Genomic DNA, 25,787 nt, shown 5'->3' on the forward strand with positions numbered 1-25,787 from the left:
GCAACAGGCGCACTGTCCCAAATCTCAGCGGATATAGCAGCCATATCGAGCAGCATGCTGACCCACAGGGACAAAGCAGAAATGGTGGCAGAATTGCGCGCCATCATCAAGGAAGAAATTGCGGCGGTCCGGAGCGACCTCTCCACGCTTGAGCAGAGGGTGGATGCCCTTGAAGAAACTCACCTGCAGGCCGCACAACACCAGCAGGCCGCAGACCTGGCCACCACGAGGCAGGGCACCATCCTCCTGGATCTCCGCCGGCAAATCGAAGATCTGGATAATAGGGGCCGCCGGAATAACATCAGGATCCGGGGCCTGCCGGAGGCGGAGGATGATAGAATGGCCCTTAGGGGGTCGGCCGATCAAAATACATTGCGGGGCTATCCTCTGTCTCCGGACACCGGCTGGGAGGGACCCCCAGGGGGGCCGCCCCATGACTAGGGGGAGATCCTGAGGGGCCGAGGCTATGAACAGATGCCTGTACTAGCGGGTGACGGGTGGACGGCACCCAGGCGACAGTGGGCAAGCCGAGACGACATAATGGCATATAGCACCTAGGCAGACACCCACACTGTCCACGCAGAGGCAGGAGTAGCAGAAATGGATAGCGGGACGGACAAATGCGTAGCCCCCATAGCTCGACTTAGCTACCGAACACTACCAAGTACAGCCCCCGCAGGTTGGGTGTCCCCAACGGAGACCGCTGATAGGACACAACGCTAGACATACGGGCGCTTCTACATCGGTGGCTACACTTAACCTCACTGTGACAGACCCTGCTTGTATATATTACCGGGGTTGCGGGAAGGGGACGACCCTCCCCCGCAACGACTGCCCCCGGTACTGGGACATAGTCACACCACAATCCTCCCCCATACACCACATCCACATATCTTGACGGAGACAACCACCCTAAATGCATTTCCTGACCACAGGCCACACTCCGCTATGACCTCTCTTTCCTCCGTGCCCTTCCCGAGGCGGGCGCGTGGCCGCCCCCCTGCGGCGTCCGGGGGCGGCTTCGCGCCGGCCCAACTCGCATACTGGTCGAATAATGTCCAAGGGCTCAACGTACCGGAGAAGCGCACACACCTGCTCAACAAGTGGTGGGCCGCACGGGCGTCGATAGTGTTTTTGCAAGAGACGCACCTCAGAGGCAGCGATGCTCCCAAACTGGAGAACCAACGTTTCCCAACAGGATACTACGCGAATCACCCGGATGCCAAGAAAGCGGGGGTAGCAATACTGTTCGCACACACTGTACCGTTCCAATGCAAGGCGATGATGGAGGACCCCAATGGGCGCTATCTTTTTATCAAAGGCACCATAGCAGACCACGTGTACACCTTCGCGAGCATCTACAGCCCCAATAGGAGACAACATATCTTCCTGAATCTGACCCTGACCAAGCTGGAGAACTTTAGGGAAGGTCTGCTGGTGGTGGCAGGGGACTTGAACATCCCGCTCGACCCACGCCTGGACACTTCCAGGGGGGCAAGCACGGTGCCCGCACACTGTATACGCACGATGCTGAGGGCTCTGGGCAAACTGGGGCATGTGGACTGCTGGAGGGTGACCCACCCAGAAGACCGAGATTGCACCCACTTCTCGGCGGTCCACTCGCGCTACAGCCTCATCGATTACATTTTCCTAGATCAAGAATACTTGAACCTCATGCATAGTACTGACATTGAGCCACTGGACCATTCTGACCACGCGCCTGTGGTAGCCCACACACGATCTCCTCTGTTCAAACCCAGGGAACAACAGTGGAAGCTCAACGAGTCCCTACTTGATGACCTGGCACTCAAGTCTGCGATAGCCGAAACTGTAACCCAATACTTCGCAGAAAATGAGAATTCAGAGGTGCCTCCACTGACGCTCTGGGAAGCGCATAAATGCGTCGTCCGGGGCCGCATAGCAGAGAGCACGAGACGCAAGAAAGACCGATGCGCACACCTAAGCACCTTGACGAAGCGCATAGCTGACCTGGAACACGAACATAAACACACACTGGAGGAAGGCACATACCTCCGCCTCACAGTAGCATGCAGGGAACTACGAGACATCATGTCGCAGGGACAACTACACACGGCTAGAAAGTCAGCTGGATTCTTCTACGAACATTCTAATAAGAGCGGCAGACTGCAGGCACGGATGCTACAGGACAAAAGGAGAGCACAGCACATCCACAAGATACACACACGAAGCAGAGGCATCACACGCCTGCCAGAGGGTATCTTGGAGGCATTCCAAGAATATTATGCAACACTATACGCACAGGCGCGAGCGGGAGAGGGACCCGCGGGACAGCACCACAGAAAAAGAGTATGACCACAGAAAAGAGCATATCTCGAAAGACATGTGGCTAAGAAACTCACCCCGGAGCAGGAGGCGGAATTACACCAACCCCTGACACTTGAAGAACTGGCAGGAGCCATGAAAGCATCCAAGCCGCATCGGGCCCCAGGTCCAGATGGGCTACCACTATCGTAGGACCGCACCTTCAAAGATATACTACTATCGAGACTCCTAACAGGCTTCAACTCCATCTTAACTGGGGGCTCCTTCCCCTCGGACACCTTGAGTGCCATCGTCACCGTCCTCCCGAAAGAAGGCAAGTTAGTTACCGCCCCATCTCGTTACTGAATGCCGACTTGAAGATATTCGCTAAGGCAATGGCGCTCCGAATCACCCAAGTCCTACCTGGTCTGGTACACCCAGACCAGGTCGGTTTCATTCCAGGGAGGGAGGCCAGGGACAACACCATCAGAGCCCTCAACATGATTCACACGGCCAAGCCTGGCAAGCGGGAGGTTATGCTCCTGTCAACAGGCGCTGAAAAAGCGTTTGACCGGGTGGATTGGGCCTTCCTCGCAGAAACACTACGCCATACGGGATTCGGCCCCAACTTACGAACATGGGTGGCCGCCCTATACACCAACCCAACGGCACGCATCCGGGTCAACGGAGCCCTGACAAAACCGTTCAGCATCCATAACGGCACCCACCAGGGCTGCCCCCTGTCACCCCTCCTGTTTGCCCTCACTCTCGAACCATTTCTGGAGGCGGTCAGACGGGACGGGGCATAGTGGGGACCCGAGATGGCGGAGCGGAGCACCGAGTCGCGGCATATGCTGACGACATGTTCTTCTTTATAGAACAACCGAGAATCTCGGCTCCAAACTTACTGGAGGCGTTCAAGCAATATAACGTAGTCTCTAACTTGAAGCTTAACTTGGAGAAGTCGGAGGCAATGCCGTTAACGCAGGACAGAGCCCTAACACAACATATCGAAGCACACTTCCCTTTCAAATTCTGCATGACAAAGCTCCGGTACCTGGGGGTCTGGCTGCCGAAAGATCTAACGCAGATATACCAATTGAATTTCACACCTCTACTGGTGACGCTACAACAGGACTTAAAACGATGGACGTCCAAGTACATATCATGGTTTGGCCGTATAAGCGCTATAAAAATGAACATAATGCCACGTATCCTATACTTGTTTCAAACGCTGCCTACCACCATCCCCCAAGTCTTCTTCCAGACGCTAACCACAAATGTCAGACAGTTTGTTTGCAGCCAACGGCCTACACGGGTCCGGAGAACAATACTGGAACGCCCAAAAAGGGAAGGGGGAATGGGACTCCCCTCCGCACTCATGTACTACCAGGCGACACATCTACATAACTGGTCGACTGGCATGCCAATCCAAACACCAAGCAATGGGCGGACATGGAGCTTCAACAGGCACAGGGGAAGATCCCGGCACTCTTATGGCTGGGCGAGGCTACACTCAAAGATATGAGCACGGGCAACCCGATGATAGACGCTACTCTTAGGGTCTGGTGCGGGATACAGTACGCCAAACAGCTCACCACGTCACCCAACCCGTTCACACCTATAACCAACAACCCGAAACTAGCGGGCGGACTAACCCCTGCAGCCCTCAAAAATCTCCAGGCGACGGACTGGGTACACCTACACCAATGGTGCAGCGGCCGGACCCTTAAACCCCTGAGAGACTTGATACAGGACCGTGCAGCGACCGGGCTGGATGAATTCCACTACCACCAAATCAAAACCTACTATAACGCAATCAAGGGTAAGGACCATGTACATCGCCCACTCATATACCTGGAACAACTATGTGCAACCAGGCAACACCTCTCGCACGGCGTATGAACGTTGTACTCAGCACTAATGAGTAGCGGAGACAAGGGAGCCTTATGCTTCACGGAACGATGGGAGAGGGATACGGGGATTGAACTCACGGACATGGAATGGGACAAGATCTTTCAATTGACGCACAAAGGAACCATAAGCTCTAAATACCAGGAGTGCAACTATAAAATCCTGACGCACTGGTACAGGACCCCGGACATCATAAAGCATATTCATGACACGATTCCCGACGACTGTTGGAGATGCGGAACCGAGAAGGGCACAGCCTACCCCATCTGGTGGACTTGCCCATGCATAGCCCCGTACTGGCAAAAGATAAATCGCATAATAAAATAAATCACGGACACCGAGCTACCTCTGCAACCCCTCACGATGTTACTTAACCATATGCATACGCCTCTGAAGGCATAAAAAAAAGGGCTCACTATACACCTGCTCACGGCGGCCAAAACGCTCATCCCCTCATACTGGAAAAACACGACAGTGCTCTCCCTTGGGCAGTGGATCGCTAGGGTGGAAGACATCTACAACATGGAAATGATGACGGCCTCGCTGCAGGGACGAGCTGACAAGTGTGCGCTGACCTGGTACCCATGGCTGGACTACGTTGCTAGGGGAGCTGCGGCGACTGGACCGGGCGGGGGCGGGGGCTGCGCCCGTCCCGGTGGGGCCGGAGGCTGGAGACTAATACGGACCAGACTTACATGAACAGGAGGACGACTCGCAGATGACAATATGACTCAGGTCCCTGCTCGACCAGCCTGCAGATGGGCACAGACCTGGCACACCACAAATAGAGACTGTTGACACCCTACCATGACTGTGGCCTGACACAGAACCGAATCCGAACCTCATAGACACAGGGGACACAGGCTCCGCTTGCCAGGGAACAAAACGTTGCACGCAACCGAGGGACCATCCCAGCCACACACGACAACTGACACAACAGACAAACCGAACCCCTATACCCAGCGCCCACGTAGGAAAACCCGTGAACCAGCAGACGATACTCACCGAGCATGAAACACCTCCACAGCGGGTGCGGGGGTGGGGTGCGGTAGGAGACAGGGACAGGGGCACATGGACCGACAAAGGACTACACAGCCCATGACGGTGAGGGTGCGCGGGCGGGCACCAGACAGGCAAAGGATCCAGGGTACAATAGAGGCCCAGCTCAGGAAACAGAGAACCCGCACGCACACATGACACACGATAGAAGAACGAGGTAGACAAACCAACTCACAAGCTCAACACAATAGCTACTAGGCATCACGAGATAAAGACGCACCGTTCTCCACTCAATGGGGCTTCCCCATACACCCTCATCCGCACGACCAGGACAATAACGACAGAAACTGGGGATGCTGGGGGGGGGAGAGGAGGAACGAAATCCACGCAACCAACACGCGCCTAATCTGGGACGGGGGCACAGATACCCCAATACAGGGGGGTACTTAGACCTCAAGTATCCTAGAGGCCCAGCCTCAAAACACCTGAGGCCATCTCACTGACCAGTTACATACGACCGACGTCAGGTCTAACTCAGACGATGCTCCCAGGCACGAGGAGCATGTTCTACCCATAATATCACCTAGCGTCAGCAACATAATCAGAACAGGGACAAACAAGCTGTATTTTAACACGTAACATGATAAAACTACTTTGTCCGATTGTCAAGACACTTCTTTTCAAATGTATTGTTCAAACTGCATGTAACACATCTTTACTTTTCAATAAAAAAATTGATTGACAAAAAAAAAAAAAAATCGTAATGTTCGGTACGAACCCGTTCGGGTTCGCTCAACTCTACAAAAGATATATATTTTCATTTGTTAAGATTGCATAAGAGATGCATAGATCTGGACCTTCATGGATTGTTTCTCTCTGATTATTACAAAGCTATTGTAATAGCATATGAATATTCCAACTATAGGAAGAGCTAAGGTAAAGGTTTGCAAGGATTGGACAGCAGTTCTTAACAATGATCTCATGTTGATTATACAGGATGTCAAGTCTGACTTGGAAAATATTTCACGTGAGATAGTGGATAAGGAGACTGAATAGGCCATACTATTGTTAACTCCAGAAGGTATAAAGCTACAGGATAAACTCAAGGAAGAACTCCTTAAGTATAAAAATGATAACATAAATTCAAGAAACAGAAGTTTGAACGGGTATTCCAGGATTACAAGGAGCAACGCATATATAAATGGTTAATTGGGGAACAAACATGCAGACCCAGAAGACCATGTAAAAGAATTATACGCCCAAATATACCTACAGTTGACGAAAATCTGGAGAGTCAGCATCGGACTCAGAGACACATAATGACAACACAATTTTTTTAGGAACTACAACGATGGGCACTACCACAAGGAGTCAAGGCAGAGGTACAGACGGCACGTATCAAGAAGAAGCCACAAGGGAAAAGTGAACTGTAACAGATCCTGACAAGTCTCTGGTGGCTGTGAAGCAAGCAAGGGAATTACAGTTTAATCCTCTATTTGTTTCATTTTCCTCTGTTCTTTCCTCTGTAGTTATACTTAATCGTCTATGGGGATTTCAGCGAACCCCGAGATTCGAATGGATGGCAAGATTTTCGTATCTTTTTACCGTGCGAACAGAGACCGACCGCAAGGCCAAAACTCATGGAACTATTTTCGGCTAGTTGGTCTGTGCGGTCGGTCAAAACTTTGGAACTCTGTATCTCCCGAACCATTCATCGGGCTGATTTTTGGATATATTGTTCCCCTGAATGAGAGCTATCAAGCGATACCGGATTTAAAGCTGTACCCCCTGTTTTTGGGGTACATCCAGAACTGGGGTAAAATATTGTACGTTATAATTATGTTATGTGTTTATCTGAGGGGAGGAGACGTGGGGGTGTTACCATGTGTATGATTGGTTATTTTCATCCTCCCCCTGGGAGTGTCCTGTGTGTACCTTATCCTAATAAAAAGCAGGCTGGGTGTCCCAGTCCTCAGTTCATCTTGACCCTTCAATACGTAGCCTCGTCTCGTTCTTGGAAGGGGATTATTTGGGAATGTTATTCTGCTCCTGTTACAGCTGAACCTGACTCTCGCTCTGGATATCGTGGATGGGATTACACCAGCTTTACTTCTCCACAGCAGCTTGCAGGGAAAAGGACGTCTTCAACGGCAGATACCCTCTCTCTACCTGGGTAGCCGTTACATTGGTTAGCAGCGGTGGGATGGTCCTTTTATCCAAGGAGCAAGTGCTGAATGGAGTCTCAGTCCAGTCCAAGCTGAAAAGACCCACACTGAAAGATCTATTGGAGAATCGTGGTAGGAGTGCCAGTAACAGACCAAGGAGAGAGCTGATAGCTGACCTACTGGAGCTGGACGAAATGGATAGGTCCATGGAGGTAACTGAACCTATTGCATCGGTCAGCGAGGAAGATGTACTTACTGCTATTGTACAGCGGAGATTAGCCTTGTATCCAGAAACAACCACGGAACTAATAGACAGGCTGTTCAAGGACGCAAAAGAGGAGATCGAGACTAAGAGGAGACAAGAAACAGAACATGTATTAGCTAAACAAGCCAGTACACATACAGTTCCTACTCCTCCACCCGCTGCTGCAGAGAAGAAAATACCATTTACTGCATTTAAAGCTTTTGCAGAAAATGAGGAAGAAATTGATGGATATTTGGCAGATTTTGAGCGGCAGTGCTCACTGCACCAGGTACCACCAGACCAATGGGTCACTATTCTGGCTGGGAAGCTATCAGGAAAAGCAAATGAGGCTTTTCGAGCACTTACTACGGAAGAGATTGCGCAGTATCAAAAGGTAAAAGAGGCACTGCTCCACCGGTACGCTGTAACCCCAGAGACATACCGTCGCCGCTTCCGGGAGTCCAAAAAGAAAGCGGTGGACTCCCACATGGAATGGGCTAATAGGTTACAGCGAGTGGCATCACACTGGATGCAAGGATGCAGCGCTAGCACGGGAGAAGAAGTATTATAACTATTTTTATTAGAACACTTCTTCCAAGGTGTATCTGCTGACTTGCAGGATTGGGTAAGGGACAGACGTCCTAGCAACTTAAAGGAGGCAGCTTGGCTGGCAGACGAGTACGCAGAAAGCAGGAGAGTAAGCCAAAATACTCCAAGGCCAGCTATCAAAGTGGAGCAACGTTCCCCAGCTGCCTCGTCTCGACCAGAGTTCCGGGCTCCCATACCACCAGGGCCAGCTCGCCCTCAAGGACACAACAACTACCCCCGAGACTCGCCTAGGATCACCTGCCACCGGTGCAACAACCCTGGACATATCGCAAGGTATTGCCCGCTGGGGCCGGCCGCTAATAATAATTGGAGGCGCAACCCCACAGAGAACAACACCACACGTACCTCTGCTGCCCACTGTGTAGAGGCCGAGATGGGCCCCGAGGAATGCTTGGGCATCTTGTATGAGGCGGATCCGATACAAGCCGCCTCCCCAGATAATCGCCAGCACCATAGGCAGGAGGTACGCGTGAATGGACAAATAGCCCAAGGATTGAGAGATACGGGAGCTACCATCACTTTGGTGCAGCGACACTTGGTAAAACCAGAGCATTTGGCCAAACACACCGTTGCTGTCCGTGTTGCAGGGGGGGCTGTATTTCGTTTACCCACGGCCCGGGTGCACTTGGACTGGGGGGTTGGGTCAGGAAAGACCACGGTGGGCATCATGGATAATTTACCCGCTGAGGTCGTATTGGGCAACGATATTGGCCCTCTGACCTCAGCCTACTTGCCCACTACAGATGCAGCTTGCCCCGTAACCACAAGAGCCCAGAGCAGGCTTGCCGATGACGCCACCACAGGCCAGGAGACCCAGGTAAGCAACACACAGACACGTAGGTCACATATAAGAAAGAGGCCATTAACTTGGGACACCCCAGAAGAGTTTGGGAGGGAGACTAGAGAGGACCCCACCCTACAGACGTACCGGGAGATAGCCGCTAGTGGGGGGATGAGCATGAACGTTTTGTATGGGAACATGACAGGTTATACCGACTGACTGTGAGTAGGAAGAAGGGCTGTGCCCCTTCACAGAAACGCCAACTAGTGGTACCCAGAAAGTACCGGTTGGAGCTTCTCCGAATTGGCCATGATATTCCCCTAGCAGGACATTTGGGGGGTAACCGCACAACCTATCGGATCGCCCAGACCTTCTTCTGGCCGGGGATTTCCAAGGATGTGCGGCGCTACTGCAGTACATGCGACATATGCCAGCGGGTAGGAAAGAGTGGGGACCACCCTAAAGCTCGACTGTCACCTATGCCCATAATCGAGGAACCGTTTAGCTGGGTGGCAGTCGACCTGGTAGGACCCCTACCTAACCCCAGTCCATCCGGTAAGAAATATATACTTACTGTGGTGGACTACGCTACCCGCTACCCGGAAGCCGTCGCCCTGGCAAATATCCAGGCCGACACTGTCGCCAGTGCCCTAGTGGGGATATTCACTAGAGTAGGCTTTCCCCGAGAAATATTGTCTGACAGAGGGACTCAATTTACCGCAGATCTGACCCAACAGTTATGGAAGGTCTGCGGTATTCAAACCCTCCTCAGCTCACCCTACCACCCCCAGACGAACGGTCTCTGTGAACGCTTTAATGGTACCCTGAAGCAGTTGCTGAGGACCTTTACCGCGGAATACAGAGACTGGGAGCGGTTCTTGCCGCACCTCTTGTTTGCATCCCGAGAGGTACCGCAGGAATCCACTGGGTTCTCCCCGTTCTAACTGCTTTACGGAAGAAGGGTACGAGGTCCCCTCGACCTCATCCGGGAGCATTGGGAAGGGGAGATGGAATATGAAGGGGTCCCTATTGTACCATATGTTCTGGAGATGCGGGACCGCATGGAGAAGTTGGCCCGGATGGCACGGGACCATCTCCATGCGGCCCTGGGTCGACAGAAACGTTGGTATGATCGGGGCGCCCGACAGAGAACCTTCCAGGTGGGTCAGAAGGTGCTGGTACTCAGACCGGTAAAGGGAAATAAACTCCAGACGTCCTGGCAGGGCCCTTACAAAGTAGTAGCGCAGGTCTGCGACACTACTTATGTGATTGCCAGCAATAAAGATGAGAGAATCCAGAAAACCTTTCATGTAAATTTACTAAAAGAATACCAAGAGCGGCCAGAGGATATTGCCGCTATATGCATTTCTGCTACCGAGGACCCCGATAGCCTACCTATCCCAGACCTGTTAGCACCCAGAGAATCCCCTAGCTTACTGGACACCATCCAACTAGGGGAGCGACTAACCGCAGCCGAAAAGGGCCAACTTAGACAGCTGATAATGGAAAAGAAATTAACATTCGCTCAGGAACCGGGATACACCACGCTAGCGACCCACTATGTAGAGACCCCAGGACAAGTGCCCCTTAGGCAGACCCCGTACAGAATCCCTGAGGCAGTCAGGGAAGAAATGAAAAAGGAAGTACAAGAGATGTTGAGATTAGGAGTCATAGAGCCGTCTGACAGCCCCTGGGCTTCGCCAGTAGTCCTAGTGCCCAAAAAGGACGGAGCTACTAGATTTTGTGTAGACTATAGACGACTCAATGACCGTACCGTGACAGATGCGTACCCTATGCCCCGAGTGGACGAACTATTAGATCGCATTGCCAGGGGGAGGTATCTGACCACCATTGATTTATGCAAGGGATACTGGCAGATCCCCCTGGCCAAGGAGGCTGTCCCCAAGTCAGCGTTCGTCACCCCATTTGGCTTGTACCAATTTAAGGTCATGCCATTTGGGATGAAGAACGCCCCAGCTACCTTTCAGCGCTTGGTAGATAGACTTCTTGATGGCTTCCAGGACTTCGCCTGCGTGTACCTGGATGACATAGCGATCTATAGTGAAACATGGGGGGAACACTTGCGACACGTAGAGGCTGTACTGGATCAGATTCGGGCCGCAGGCCTGACTCTGAAACCAGAAAAGTGCAACTTCGGCATGGCCGAAGTCCAATACCTGGGACACAGGGTAGGATGTGGGAAACAACACCCGGAACCCGCTAAGGTTGAGGCGGTAGCTAACTGCCCCACACCAAGACGCAGGCATTGGCATTCTTAGGGACAGCAGGATACTACAGGAAATTTGTCCCGGACTATAGTGCTATCGCTAAACCCCTGACCGACTTAACTAAAAAGAATTTGCCTAGGGTAGTCCTGTGGTCTCCGGCCTGTGAAACAGCCTTTCAAGCCTTGAAAAATGCTCTGATCAATGCACCTGTTCTATCTGCCCCCGTCCCTAACAAAAGATTTGTCGTCCATACAGATGCATCCATGTATGGACTGGGGGCAGTTCTGAGCCAGATCGGAGAGGATGGGGGAGAACACCCTGTCGCGTACCTTAGCAGAAAACTGTTGCCCAGAGAAGTGAGTTACGCGGCAGTGGAAAAAGAATGTTTAGCCCTAGTTTGGGCCCTAAAGAAACTTACACCCTACCTATATGGGCAGGAATTTACTCTGATCACCGATCATAACCCCCTGGTATGGCTGAACCGAGTAGCTGGAGACAATGGACGCTTACTAAGATGGAGCTTAGCACTACAGCCATATAATTTCTGCATTCAGTATCGCCCTGGCCGATTCAATGGAAACGCTGACGGACTATCCAGGCAAACGGAACTTCTACCGTAGCAGCAGACCGGACAGCCCCAAGTTGACCCGAAAAGGATCAGTCCGGGTCTGCCGGAGTGTTCCACAAAAGGGGAGCAGTGTAACAGATCCTTACAAGTCTCTGGTGGCTGTGAAGCAAGCAAGGGAATTACAGTTTAATCCTCTATTCGTTTCATTTTCCTCTGTTCGCATGGTTTAAGTGAATCCACGGTGTAAAGTATAGGGAGATTCGGTAGTAAAACCGTTCGTATGATTCCGTACGAATTCCGTGTGTAAAATATAGGTGGCCGCCATTTCGGGACTTTACACGTGTTCGCGGCCATCTTGCGCACGAACAGCGGTGTTTGCCTGTAACCGCATGGAACTAAAAACGGATACGCAAACAGGCGAACACCGCTGAGTCCTCCAGACCTCCATAAATTCGTACGGAAACTACCGAACGTCCCACCGTTCGGTAGTTATACTTAATCGTCTATGGGGATTTCAGCGAACCCCGAGATTCGAATGGATGGCAAGATTTTCGTATCTTTTTACCGTGCGAACAGAGACCGACCGCAAGGCCAAAACTCATGGAACTATTTTCGGCTAGTTGGTCTGTGCGGTCGGTCAAAACTTTGGAACTCTGTATCTCCCGAACCATTCATCGGGCTGATTTTTGGATATATTGTTCCCCTGAATGAGAGCTATCAAGCGATACCGGATTTAAAGCTGTACCCCCTGTTTTTGGGGTACATCCAGAACTGGGGTAAAATATTGTACGTTATAATTATGTTATGTGTTTATCTGAGGGGAGGAGACGTGGGGGTGTTACCATGTGTATGATTGGTTATTTTCATCCTCCCCCTGGGAGTGTCCTGTGTGTACCTTATCCTAATAAAAAGCAGGCTGGGTGTCCCAGTCCTCAGTTCATCTTGACCCTTCAAAACGTAGCCTCGTCTCGTTCTTGGAAGGGGATTATTTGGGAATGTTATTCTGCTCCTGTTACAGCTGAACCTGACTCTCGCTCTGGATATCGTGGATGGGATTACACCAGCTTTACTTCTCCACAGCAGCTTGCAGGGAAAAGGACGTCTTCAACGGCAGATACCCTCTCTCTACCTGGGTAGCCGTTACATGAACCATCCATGGAAAACCCCCTCTCAGGAGGTAATCCCAGTGTTTAATCTTTCACAACGCCAACTAATTCATGAAGAATTAGAAATTTTGAGTTTAAGTCTTTCTTTTGTCCCCACATCCAATCCTAATAATTTTAATTGGAATATAGAATTAGCCTGTGGCTGCTCACTGTAAAAAAAAAAAGTTAAAAAAAGTAAAAAAAAACTGACTTACCTGTCAGTCTCTTCATTTACCTGTCAGAGCACTCTGATGGGATGGCTTAAACCCACCAATCAGAGTGCTCTGAGCCTAATTGCAGGGAAGGGCAAGGCTTTATAAGCCTTCCCCCGCCCTGCAGAGCTCAGTCTGCGCGGAGCCCTCCATGGGTGAAAATGTATTTATTTATTTATTTATTTTAGTTGCGTTGGTTATTATGTATTTTTATTTGGCCTTTTTTGGGGCTCACTAGTTTTTAGGGCGAGGGGGGTAGGTTGGGGGATAATTTTTATTGGGGGGAGGGGGTGACTAGAGGTTTGGGGACCCCTAGTCACCTGGGGGGACAATTTTTTTAGGGCCCCCACCCGCCGCTCAGGGGTGGGGGCTAGGGGGGAGGACACTAGGTCCCCCCTTATTCGAATTTAGGGCCCCCACCTGCCGCTCAGTGGTTGGGGCAAGGGGGGAGGACATTAGGTCCCCCCCTTAATCTTGTTTAGGGACCCCACCCGCGGCTCAGGGGTGGGGGCCAGGGGGGTGGACATTAGGTCCCCCCTTATTAGTATTTAGTGCCCCCACCCGCCGCTCAGGGGTGGGGTCAGGGAGGGGCACTATTTTTATTTTTTTAAAACAGTGAGCAGTCACAGGCTGCTCACCGTTTACTAGACATGCACCTACTCGCGGTATAGCGAGTAGGGGTAAAATTTACTAATACTAAGTGAGTTTTACTTAGTATTAGTAAATTTGGCTGAAAGACTTTCAGCCTTTTGGTAGATAACTTGCTAATACCGTGGGAAATCCCGAAATTCCGAAATGCCGAAGTTCCGAAGTTGCTGAATTTCCGAAGTTTCGAAGTGCCGAAGTGACGAAGTCCCGAATTGTAAAAATCCCGAATTTCGGAATGTCGAACTGAACCGAAGATTTTCCCCATGCACATGCCTACTAATTATATCGACCAAGACCTGTATCTTTATCTTATTCAATGACACTCTCGGAGTCCGATAATTATGCACTATTCCGAAGATACACAAGAGTATCACTAACCCTCCTGGATGCCCCATAGTGTCAGCAGTGGGTGGAATACTGGAACCAGTAGGCATATGCATGGGGAATATATTCGGCTCGGTTCGGCATTCTGAAATTCGGGACTTCTTCGATTCGGGACTTCGGCAATTCGGCACTTGAACACTTCGGCACTTCGACTTTTCTTGCAGCCACTTGGTAGATAATTCCCTAATTACCACGGTATTAGGGAGTTATCTACCATAAGACTGAAAGACCTAAATTGGACTGAAAGACCTAAATTGGTCTTTCAGACAAATTTACTAATACTAAGAAAAATGACTTAGTATTAGTAAATTGTGTCCCTACTCGATATACCACAAGTAGGGGCATGTCTAGTAAACAGTGAGTAGCCTGTGGCTGCTCACTGTAAAAAAAAATGGGTCCCCCCTCCCAGAGCGGCGGGTGGGGGCCCTAAATTAAAAAAGGGGGGGGGACCTATTGTCCTCCCCCTGGCCCCCATCCCTAAGTGGCGGATGGGGGACCTAAATACAAATTGGGGGGACCTATTGTCCTCCCCCCTGGCCCCCTCCCCTGAGTGGTGGGTGGGGGCCCTAAAAAAGAATAATGGGGTGGCCTAATGTCCTCCCTCCTGGCCCCCACCCCTGAGCGGTGGGTGGGGGCCTAAATACAAATTGGGGGGGGACCAATTGTCCTCCCATCTTGCCCCCACCCCTGAGCGGTGGGTGGGGTCTCTAAATACAAATTGGAGGGAACCTAATGTCCTCCCCCTGGCCCCCACCCCTAAGCGGTGGGTGGGGGCCCTAAATGCAAATTTAACCCCCCTCCTCCCCAGGTGACTAGGGGTCCTCAAACCCCTAGTCACCCCTCCCCCAAAAAATAAACCCCTACCTACCGCACTCACCCTAAAAATATTGAGGGGGATCTTTAACTAAATACCTGTAAAAATAAAAATAAACTTACCATTCAATGTTTTCGTTCTTCTAAAATCTTCTTTTTTCAGCCCCCAAAAAGGTCAAATAAAAATCCATAATAACCAATGCAAAAAAAAAACAAAAAAAAAAAAGCGAGCAAAAAATAAAATAATCCGTTTTCACCCATGGAGGGCTCCGCGCAGACTGAGCTCTGCAGGGCGGGGGAAGGCTTATAAAGCCCTGCAATCTGGCTCAGAGCACTCTGATTGGTGGGCTTAAGCCATCCCATCAGAGTGCTCTGACAGGTAAATGAAGAGACTGACAGGTAAGTCTCTACATTTACCTGTCACAGCACTCTGATTGGTTGGTTTGAAATCCACCAATCAGAGTGCTCTGTGTCAATTTACACAGCGTGGGAAAGTTCTTTGGAATTTTCCCACGCTGTGTAATATGACTCATAACACTCTGAATTGGTTACTTAATCCGCAAACGTGCGAGTGGGGGATTTTAAACTAAAGGTCTTTCAGCCTTTTAGTAGATAGCTCCCTAATACCGTGGGAATTAGGGAGTTATCTACTTATTCATTCCTGTCATTACATGACTGGCTAAGTAACTTACATTTTATATGAATGTATGTTACTTGATTGTTGTAAGTGTTGCAAACGCTTACAGCTGAATCCTGTTTATGTTTGTATACTTTTTATTTGAGATTGTATACAGTGTAACATTGTTCTTCTTTCACTGGGTAAGTATATTAGTACTTAGGAAATACTGTGCTTCCGAACTTCAGCAACTTCGGCACTTCAGCAATTCGGCACTACTACACTTCGGAAATTCGGTAATTTCGGCAATTTAGCTATTCGGACATTTGGAAGCACCCGAATGTCCGAATTACACGAAATTTGGCTGAATTTTAATTCAGACCGAAACGAATTGCACATGTCTAAGAACCAGTGGCCAAATGGCTGGATGCTCTATTCAAGGAGACAGTGGAGAGTCTATACACATGTGTCAAAGTCATCCCCTACGCTTTTATCTAAGTTACAAAGTCTCTACATTGAAAAAACACATCCTGTGCTCATTACCATAGATGTCAGAAGCCTCTATACCATCATCCCTCACGATGTTGGTAAAGAGGCTATGAGACAAGCACTCACCCATTATACCCTACCTCCTATAGACTGTAAGCTAGACTCTTCAACCCTTCGTTTCTGTAAGTTGTCTTGTAATTGTCCTATTTATAGCTAAACCCCCCTCTTATAATATTGTAAAGCGCTACGGAATCTGTTGGCACTATATAAATTGCAATAATAATAATAATAATAATAATATAATTATGTTTAATTACATATAAATAGTAATAGTCAATAATATTAGAATATTAATGGATATATTATCAATGAAGAAATACCATATTATTTTCTAACGTTAGATGAATATGTGTAATAGACATGTATAAATCACATGTGTAACATTACTAAGTGCAACACACAGTTTCACACCCAAAAAACAGACACAGGATTAACAATGAGAGATAACACTGCAGAAACATAGAAACACAGAATGTGATGGCAGATGAGAACCATTCGGCCCATCTAGTCTGCCCAATATATGCCCATCTAGTCTGCCCAATATTTCAAAATACTTTTAATTAGTCCCTGGCCTTATCTTTAGTCTAGGATAGCCTTATACGTATCCCACACATGCTTAAACTCCCTCACTGTGTTAACCTCTACCACTTCAGCTTAAAGGCTATTTCATGCATCCACTACCCTCTCAGTAAAGTAATACTTCCTGATATTATTTTTAAACCTTTGTCCCACTAATTTAACCACTTCAGGACGGAGTCAATAGTACACATTCTGATCAAAACAAAATGTAAACAAAACCTGGAATTTGTGCTATATGTCTATAATTCACCTCTTTCATATATCATTTTGTTCAGGAGAAACGGGGCTTTAATTTATCATGAACTATTCATATATGAAACATAACTTATTATGAATAAAATAAAATAAAAACCGGTGAGAAATTAAGATTTAAAAATTTTTTTTTTAGTTCTGCCTGACATTTTAGCTGTAAATGTCATGATACTGTTCGCTTTTACTGCAATACAATGCACATATTTGTATTCAGCAATGTCTCACGAGTAAAACAGTACCCCCCCCATTAGCAGGTTTTATGGTGTTTTGGAAAGTTACAGGCAGGGCCGGCGCCACCTGTAAGGCGACCTAGGCACAACTTATCAGGGGGCGCCGGATCCCTGTCCCGGTGCGCCTCCTCATGCTGCGCCGCCTGAGCGCTTTAACAAGCCCCAGGCGGCGCAGCACTGCTGCATGGAGGGCGGACGGGTTTCAGTGACCGGCAGGAGGGAAGCGCAGAGCGCTCCCTCCTGCCGGTCTCTCCATGTAGCGTGGCCGTGCGGCGCGGAACCAGGGACAGGAACCTCTGTTTCCTGTACCCGGCCGCCGGCGGACTGTACCCGGCCGCCGGCGGACTGAGGTTCCTGTCCCTGGTTCCGCGCCGCCCGGCCACGCTACATGGGCAGGAGGGGAGGGTAAGGACCATTATGGGAGGGGGGTGGGGGGGGAATAACGGACCACTATGGGAGGGGGGTGGGGGTGGGAATAACGGACCACTATGGGGGGGGAATAACGGACCACTATGGGGGGGTGGGGGGGAATAACGAACCACTAGGGGAGGGGGGTGGGGGGGAATAACGGACCACTAGGGGAGGGGGTGTGGGGGGGGAATAACGGACCACTAGGGGAGGGGGGTGGGGGGGAATAACGGACCACTAGGGGAGGGGGGGTGGGGGGGAATAGCGGACCGCTATGGGAGGGGGGAATAACGGACCACTAGGGGAGGAGGGGGAATAACGGACCACTAGGGGAGGGGGGGGAATAACGGACCACTAGGGGAGGGAGGGAGAGGGGGAGATAAGGACCACTGGGGGTGGGTAAGGACCAGGGGGGGGGGCTAAGGACCAGGGGACCAGGGGGGTAAGGACCACTGGGGGGGGGGTAAGGACCATGAGGGGGGGAAAGGACCACTAGGGGAGGGGAGGGGAGGGAGGATAAGGACCACTGGGGGAGGGAGGGAGAGGGGGGATAAGGACCACTGGGGGTGGGTAAGGACCAGGGGGGGGGATAAGGACCATGAGGGGGGGAAGGATCACTAGGGGAGGGGAGGGAGGTAAGGACCACTGGGGGTGGGTAAGGACCAGGGGGGGGGGCAAGGACCACTAGGGGAGGGAGGGAGAGGGGGGATAAGGACCACTGGGGGTGGGTAAGGACCAGGGGGTGGTAAGGACCACTAGGGGAGGGAAGGGAGGATAAGGACCACTAGGGGAGGGAGGGAGAGGGGGGATAAGGACCGGGGGGTAAGGACCACTGGGTGGGGGTAAGGATCATGAGGGTGGTAAGGAACACTAGGGGAGGGGAGGGAGGATAAGGACCACTAGGGGAGGGAGGGAGAGGGGGGATAAGGACCACTAGGGGAGGGAGGGGGTGGATAAGGACCACTGGAGTGGGTAAGGACCACTAGCGGAGGGCAGGGAGGATAAGGACCACTAGGGGAGGGAGGGAGAGGGGGGGATAAGGACCACTAGGGGAGGGAGGGGGGTGGATAAGGACCCCTGGGGGTGGGTAAGGACCAGGGGGGTAAGAACCACTGGGGGGGGGTGGGGACCACTAGGGGAGGGGAGAGTAAGGACCACTAGAGGAGGGGGAGGAAGGACCACTAGGGGAGGGGAGGGAGGGTAAGGACTACTACGGGAGGGGAGGAGGGAGGAAGGACCACTAGGGGAGGAGAGGGTAAGGACCACTAGGGGAGGGGTGAGTCAGGACCACTGGGGGAGGGGGGTGAAGGAACACAGGGGGAACGGGGGTGGGAAGGTAAGGACCACTGAGGGAGGAGGAGGGGAAGTCCACTAGGTGTTTGGGAGAGGGAGGACCACTAAGGGGGGGAAGGACCACCAAAGGGGGGTAAGGAGGGAGGACTACTAAGGAGAGGGAAGGAGGGTAAGGACCACTAAGGGGGGGGCGGGGAGATTACCACTAAGGGGGTGGTGGGAGTAGGGGAAGGTCTACTAAGGGGTTTGAGAGAGGGAGGACCACTAAGGGGTTTGGGAGAGGGAGGACCACTAAGGGGGGGAGAGGGGAGTGAGAAGACCACCAAGGGGGGACTGCAGAGGGACAGGGGGCCAAGGGAGAGCACTAAGTGACACACACACACACACAGAAACATACAATGCATTCCTACTCACACACAATACATCCCTTACGTTCTCTTAACTAATTAATGCACCCCTTACAGACACACACTGCATTCAATTACATACACAGAAACAAACCTTGCACCCCTTACACACACACACACACACACAGAGAAACATACAATGCATTCCTTACACGCAAACACACACTACATCCCATATAAACACACTACATCCCTTACACAAATTGCACACATAAAAAATCCCCAACTCATGGATGGGCCATGTAGGTGGATTTATGGGTGGGCATTGTAGGCGTATGCCCCCTGGGGGCCCAGACCTTGAGCTGTGTAAGGGGCCCTAAAAATGGAGCTTCTTCCTGTTTGTTAATTGTTGTGAGCACTGTTAAAAACAGTCTCCAGAGAGCCTCTTCTACACCAGACCTGTGGAGCCAGACTGAGCCCATCATCAGCCTCTTGTCCTCATCTGGTGGTAAGTAGGCAATCCAATATATTATTAGTGGCACTAATCTCTAATTTACCTCACATTAAATGGATACTATAGTCACCAGAAGCACTACAGCATAATGTAGTGGTTCTGGTGTCTATAGCCTGTGCCTGTAGGCTTTTTAATGTAAACACACTGTCTTTTCAGATAAAAGACACTTTGTGAAGACTGGCGTTGGCCCATATGGCAGAGCATATGGGCGGGGCATTGTGATGTCACATGGTGGGCAGGACATATGGGGGGGGGGCGGCAAAATTGTTTTTGCCTAGGGCGGCAAAAATCCTTGCACCGGCCCTGGTTACAGGGTCAAATATAGCACATTCCATTTTGCATTTTTTTTCACAGAAAAATTTGCCAGATTAGTAATGTTACCTTTGAGACGGGAGAGAAGTACAACTAATGGTGAGAGGAACAAAACCCTTTCTCCAAAGTTGTAGAGGTTGTAAGATACTTAGGGCATAACCCTTATGAGATATGAAAGAAAGGAGGACTACTTACAGACTACTTACTTTGTTGAAACTGTATGCAACACTTTATATTGACACTTTTAGTCTGTTATTTATGACTGGGAATTACCTGTATTTTGTGGTTAGTCCCTATTTTAATATTTTTATTTTCTATCACTGTTCACTTTCTGTTTTTTTCACACACTGTTGTAGTGTTTTGCCCAATTAGGGTTTAATAACATTTATCGCTTTTAGTTTTGCTCTTTATTTTTGAAGGCATTTATACTCATTATTTTCACAGAGCTAACTCCTCAAGATACTAGGTCTATAAGAGGTTTTGTCTTTCTTCGACTTAACCCCTTCAGTCCTCCTCTCTTTCATACCTTTGAGGCGGTGTGGTAGCCCAGGAATGAGAATTACCCCCATGATGGCATACCATTTTCAAAAGTACACAACTCAATGTATTGCAAGTGTGTAATGTCCAGTCTTTTTTAGTAGCCACTTAGTCACAAACACTGGCCAAAGTTAGCGTTCATATTTATTTTTGAGTGAAAAAGCAAAAAACAAATATTTGACCAGTGTTTGTAACTAAGTGGCTACTAAAAAATGACTGGACATACCCCATTTGCAATACCTTGGGTTGTCTACTTTTGCAAATGGTATGCAATCATGTGGGTAATTCTCATTCCTGGGCTATCATACGGTCTCAAAGGCAACATTACCAAACTTGCAAATTTCAATGTGAAAAAAAATGAAATGCAAGCCTTATATTTGACTCTCTAACTTTCCAAAATACCATAAAACCTGTACATGGGGGGTACTGTTATACTTGGGAGACTTCACTGAACACAAACATAAGTGTTTCAAAACAGTAAAACATATTACAACAATAATATCGTCAGTAAAAGTGCTGTTCATGTGTGAAAAATGCAAAAAAAATCACTTTACTGAAAATATAATGGTTGTAATATAATTTATCATTTTACACTAATATTTGTGTTCAGCAAAGTCTCCTGAGTAAAACAGTACCCCCGATGTACAGGTTTTATGGTGTTTTGGAAAGTTACAGGGTTAAATATAGTGCTTGCGAATTACAATCTCTGCACTTTCTGCCTGGGTTGTCAGGCACGTCAATCGAATTTTAATTAATTAAATCACATAATTATGTTAAAACATTACTTAAATATACATGTAGAATTTTAATGTATATACATATATATGTATTTAAATTATATGTGTATACTTATGTAATCATTTATGGAAGTATAATATTTATCTATATATATGCGGTTATTTGTATTTTATATATCGATAGATATATATAGAATGTCATTCTAAGTGTATTTTGTTTATCCTGCAATCCATGAACCAGTTTAGTAGCCCTTCTATGAACTCTTTCTAGAGTATTAATATCCTTCTGAAGATACGGTCTCCAGTACTGCGTACAATACTCCAACTGAGGTCTCACCAGTGTTCTGTACAATGGCATGAGCACTTCTCTCTTTCTACTGCTATTACCTCTCCGTATACAACCAAGCATTCTGCTAGCATTTCCAGCTGCTCTTTTACATTGTCTCCCTACCTTTAAGTCATCTGAAATAATTACTCCTAAATCCATTTCCTCAGATGCTGAGGTTAGTAGGGTATCAAATATACTATAGATTAAATAAAGATAAAAGCTGCGCCAAACAAATCAATAAAAATAAATAAAATAAAATAAAAATAGTCCAAGTGAGAAAAATCTAAATAGAATAAAGTAAAAGTCAGTCTTAACTTGATGTATCTTCTTTAAGATAAATTTCAGCAGTGGTGTAGTCCTTGTAGTCCTTCCTCAGGTAATCCAATGATATGTAAAGATAAAACAGATATCCGAAATAGTGTAATAAGTTCTCTAAGGTATAATATAAAAAAAGGAGAATGATGTTGTAACGGATCGACTGGCACCCCGACTGGGTACCTCCGTTAATGGATGCTCCTAGCGTTTCCTGAGGACTCCAAGCACTGCAGCAGACACCACAACCACCGAATCAGAGAAGCGTATAAATCCTCTCAAGCATATGAATGCTGTAGACAGTTGAATAGGAAACCATACGAATAGGTTTACGCTCCTAGCAGTCAAACTGGAACAGCATACAATAAATCCTCCCCCAATAATGAGACGACACTTCACTTTGAGGGTTAAGCAGGAACTCTGTGCTGGCACACCCAGCCTGGTTTTTATTACGGTCTTGCACATACAGGACCGCCCACAGGGAGGTATAAAATAACCAATGACATAACAGTTACATCCCACATATTCCCTCCCCTCTGTTTGGGAGATAATTGAGTTTATTACTGTATCTACTCAATTATCTCCAAGCTAAAACTTATACCTTTTTATGCATTTTTATAACTTTAAAACTATACATCACATTCACAATCAATCCATTCAGGGGAACAACATATAAAAAAAATGACACGAATCAGACCAGGGGTTAAAAAGTTAAGGGAAAGTCCTATTTGACCAAATGAAGCATGGGTTTTCTGGCTCAAACCGTTTTTACAGAGCCCTTTCTCCTGGAGACAATGGGGAAAATAATCCAATTATATCGAGGGATAGAGGCAGACTCCATTGAGCACATGGTTGCAAAAGGACATAAAATTACACAATGTTACAATTACTACATAAAACATATACATGTAACATATCCCCAGATAGCTTAGGTCTGAGCGCACATTATTGAATGGCGCTCAGACCACACACATCCAGTTCAATTGCCATGGAGCTAAAGTCTTTCCCATAGTCTTTCATTATACGAATGGGCTCCATGGCATAGCTATCTGGGGTATCACCGCTCAAACAGGACAAGCATACATGGGGCCATAGTCACAGGGCAGGAGGCGAGCAAGCAGTCCCCTCCAGGAAACTGGGGCAGACTCTGGTACAGGGTCCAGTCCGCTACAGATGTAGCACTCACATTTGGTAGAGCTATGACCAGCTCTAGCGTAGAAAGCGTACAGCGGTACAAATCCCCGCTTGTGGGATACAATGCAGTTTTCTTTTTCTTCCTGGGTAAGTGCCACTCAAAGAGAATATAAAACAAACCAATTGTGTTCTCTGTGTAAAAGCAGTTGGAGAATAACATAAATAAATTAAATGGTACTCACAAAGGTGGAACAGGCTGACTGCTCCTTGGTGACAGCGTAGGTGAAATAATCCCCACCAAGGATTTCTTGGAGTCCAGAAGTATAAAATGCCAGGTGAAGAAATGTATATAAAGATTCTTGGCACAAGCAAAATAGTGACCAAAGAAGTCTTTAATAAATAAAACGTACAATTAAATATCCAAGGACCAAGGAGCAGTCAGCCACCTTTGTGAGTACCATTAAATTTATTTATTTTATTCTCCAACTGCTTTTACACAGAGAACACTATTGGTTTGTTTTATATTCTCTTTGAGTGGCACTTACCCCTGAAGAAAAAGAAAACCTCATTATATCCCACAAGCAGGGATTTGTACCGCTGTACTCTTTCTACGCTAGCGCTGGTCATAGCTCTACCAAATGTGAGTGCTACATCATTCTCCTTTTTTTATATTATACCTTAGAGAACTTATTACACTATTTCGGACATCTGTTTTATCTTTACATATCATTGGATTACCTGAGGAAGGACTACAAGGACAACACCACTGCTGAAATTTATCTTAAAGAAGATACATCAAGTTAAGACTGACTTTTACTTTATTCTATTTGGATTTTTCTCACTTGGACTATTTTTATTTTATTTTATTTATTTTTATTGATTTGTTTGGTGCAGCTTTTATCTTTATTTAATCTATTTGTGTCTAAAGGGTTTTGAGGGATTCCCTTTTAAAGTTGCTGCCTTGTTTTGCTCTGTTTTTAAGCGCTAACCCTTTCCATTCCTTTCATCAAATATACTATACTCTGCCCTTGGGTTTTTATGTCCAAGGTATCTTGCACTTATCCACATTAAATGTCAGTTGCCACAGCTCTGACCATTTTTCTAGTGTAATTGATCACCCGGCACTCCGACTGGGTGCCTCCGTTAACGGATGCTTCCTAGCTGACGCCAAGGACTATAAGTACCGCACCGGACACCACAACCACTGCAGACTCCACAACTACCGTAGCTTAACTGGAATCTCGCTGTCTTGATCACCCTGGATCAACCTCTGACATCCAAGACCGTGTGGGAGAGACCTCTCCTCCAGGAGAGTGAAACAGGAACAGCTCTTAAAAGAGCTAAGTGATTAGAGCCCAGGGGAGTATACAAAGTATTGCAATCCCCAGTGTGATTATAGCAGTTCCCCTCCAATCACGAGACAAGACTACGTGTTGTGGGTCAAACAGGAACTCAGCAGATCTGAGGGTTTATTGAACAGCTTGGTCTTTTATACAGTTTTCCCCTGATAGCCCCGATCTGGGTTAACAACATATCCAAAAATCACTTAGATCGGTTCAGGGGTTCAGGAATTTCCTGAAAGTCTTATTTTTGTCCCACCGTGCACATAGTCCCATGCCCAAAACAGTTCCATACACTCGACGACAAAACACTGCTGGACAATTTAAGATGGCTGCTGCCACATGTTTGAATCTGTTCCAGTTACAAGTCCAAAGGACAGAAACAGTACTTTTGAACAGGGTAGGAGGCTAGCAAACAGGCCCCTCCAAAAACCAATGGCGAAGTTTATTTCATCACATCTAGTTTACCTAAATCATTTGCCATTTGGCTTATCTCTCTTGGAACATCAACCCTGTTACATATCTTAGTATCACAATGTGTTAACTTTAAAAGTTTTATCTATTCTGTTAATTTAACTTTAATCACACATACAATGCTGCTGTGGGCCCTAGCATGCAATACATTGAGAAGATAAAAACACAAATCTAAATTCAACACACTTTAAATAAGTGAAGCTACACAAAAAAAAAATCTCTTTTTTTTTTCTGGAAGCGTATAGGGAGGCTGTGTGAGTTACATTGAGGGAGGTGTGGTTAGAGCAGAATACACATAGTAATCTATACAACAAATGCTTCATTAAGACAAAGTTGTTTTGGTGTTTACAGTGTCTCTTTAACTTTACTAGATAGACAGACAGACAGACAAATGCAAGCGATTGCATGCTATGTAACTAAAAGCATTATTCAGAGCCAATGTAACAAAGATGGTAAACTAACACAAGGTTATGAATTCACAGAAATGGTGTCCATATATTATGGGGTGATTCTAATGCCAATGCATAAGCCAGCAAGTCAGAAATACAAAAATTCAGTACCTGACTTATTTTGGCGAGGGGCGTAGTCCATAACATAGAGTTGACCTGAAAAAGAAATAATGTACAGTAGAAAAAAAAATCATACTTGGAAGAATTTCGATGAATTCAGGCCATATTTAGAAGATTGTCTGTTTTTAATATTTAAAATGTAGACAATTGCTTTTATAACAAAAATCTAATATGCTATCATCATGCAAACATAGAATATGAGATTAAAATAAACTATCCAATATATTCATTGCAAATTTATCTAATTTTTAATGTTAATATAA

General features: G+C 47.7%; 1 protein-coding gene across 3 annotated transcripts in view; it reads right to left on the reverse strand.

The window, feature by feature from the left end:
• Positions 1-25,787, reverse strand: part of KCNIP1 (potassium voltage-gated channel interacting protein 1) — a 1,074,046-nt gene that overhangs the window by 829,959 nt on the left and 218,300 nt on the right. For 2 of the 3 annotated variants that reach the window (XM_063447490.1, XM_063447489.1), the window contains exon 2: positions 25,516-25,560. The exons of the other annotated variant lie outside the window; for it this stretch is intronic. In XM_063447490.1, the coding sequence (XP_063303560.1) occupies positions 25,516-25,560 (45 nt within the window). The remainder of the gene's footprint in view (positions 1-25,515; positions 25,561-25,787) is intronic. 3 annotated transcript variants of the gene reach the window in all.

Source organism: Pelobates fuscus, chromosome 3, assembly GCF_036172605.1.
Source record: "Pelobates fuscus isolate aPelFus1 chromosome 3, aPelFus1.pri, whole genome shotgun sequence".
Lineage (NCBI taxonomy): Eukaryota > Metazoa > Chordata > Amphibia > Anura > Pelobatidae > Pelobates > Pelobates fuscus.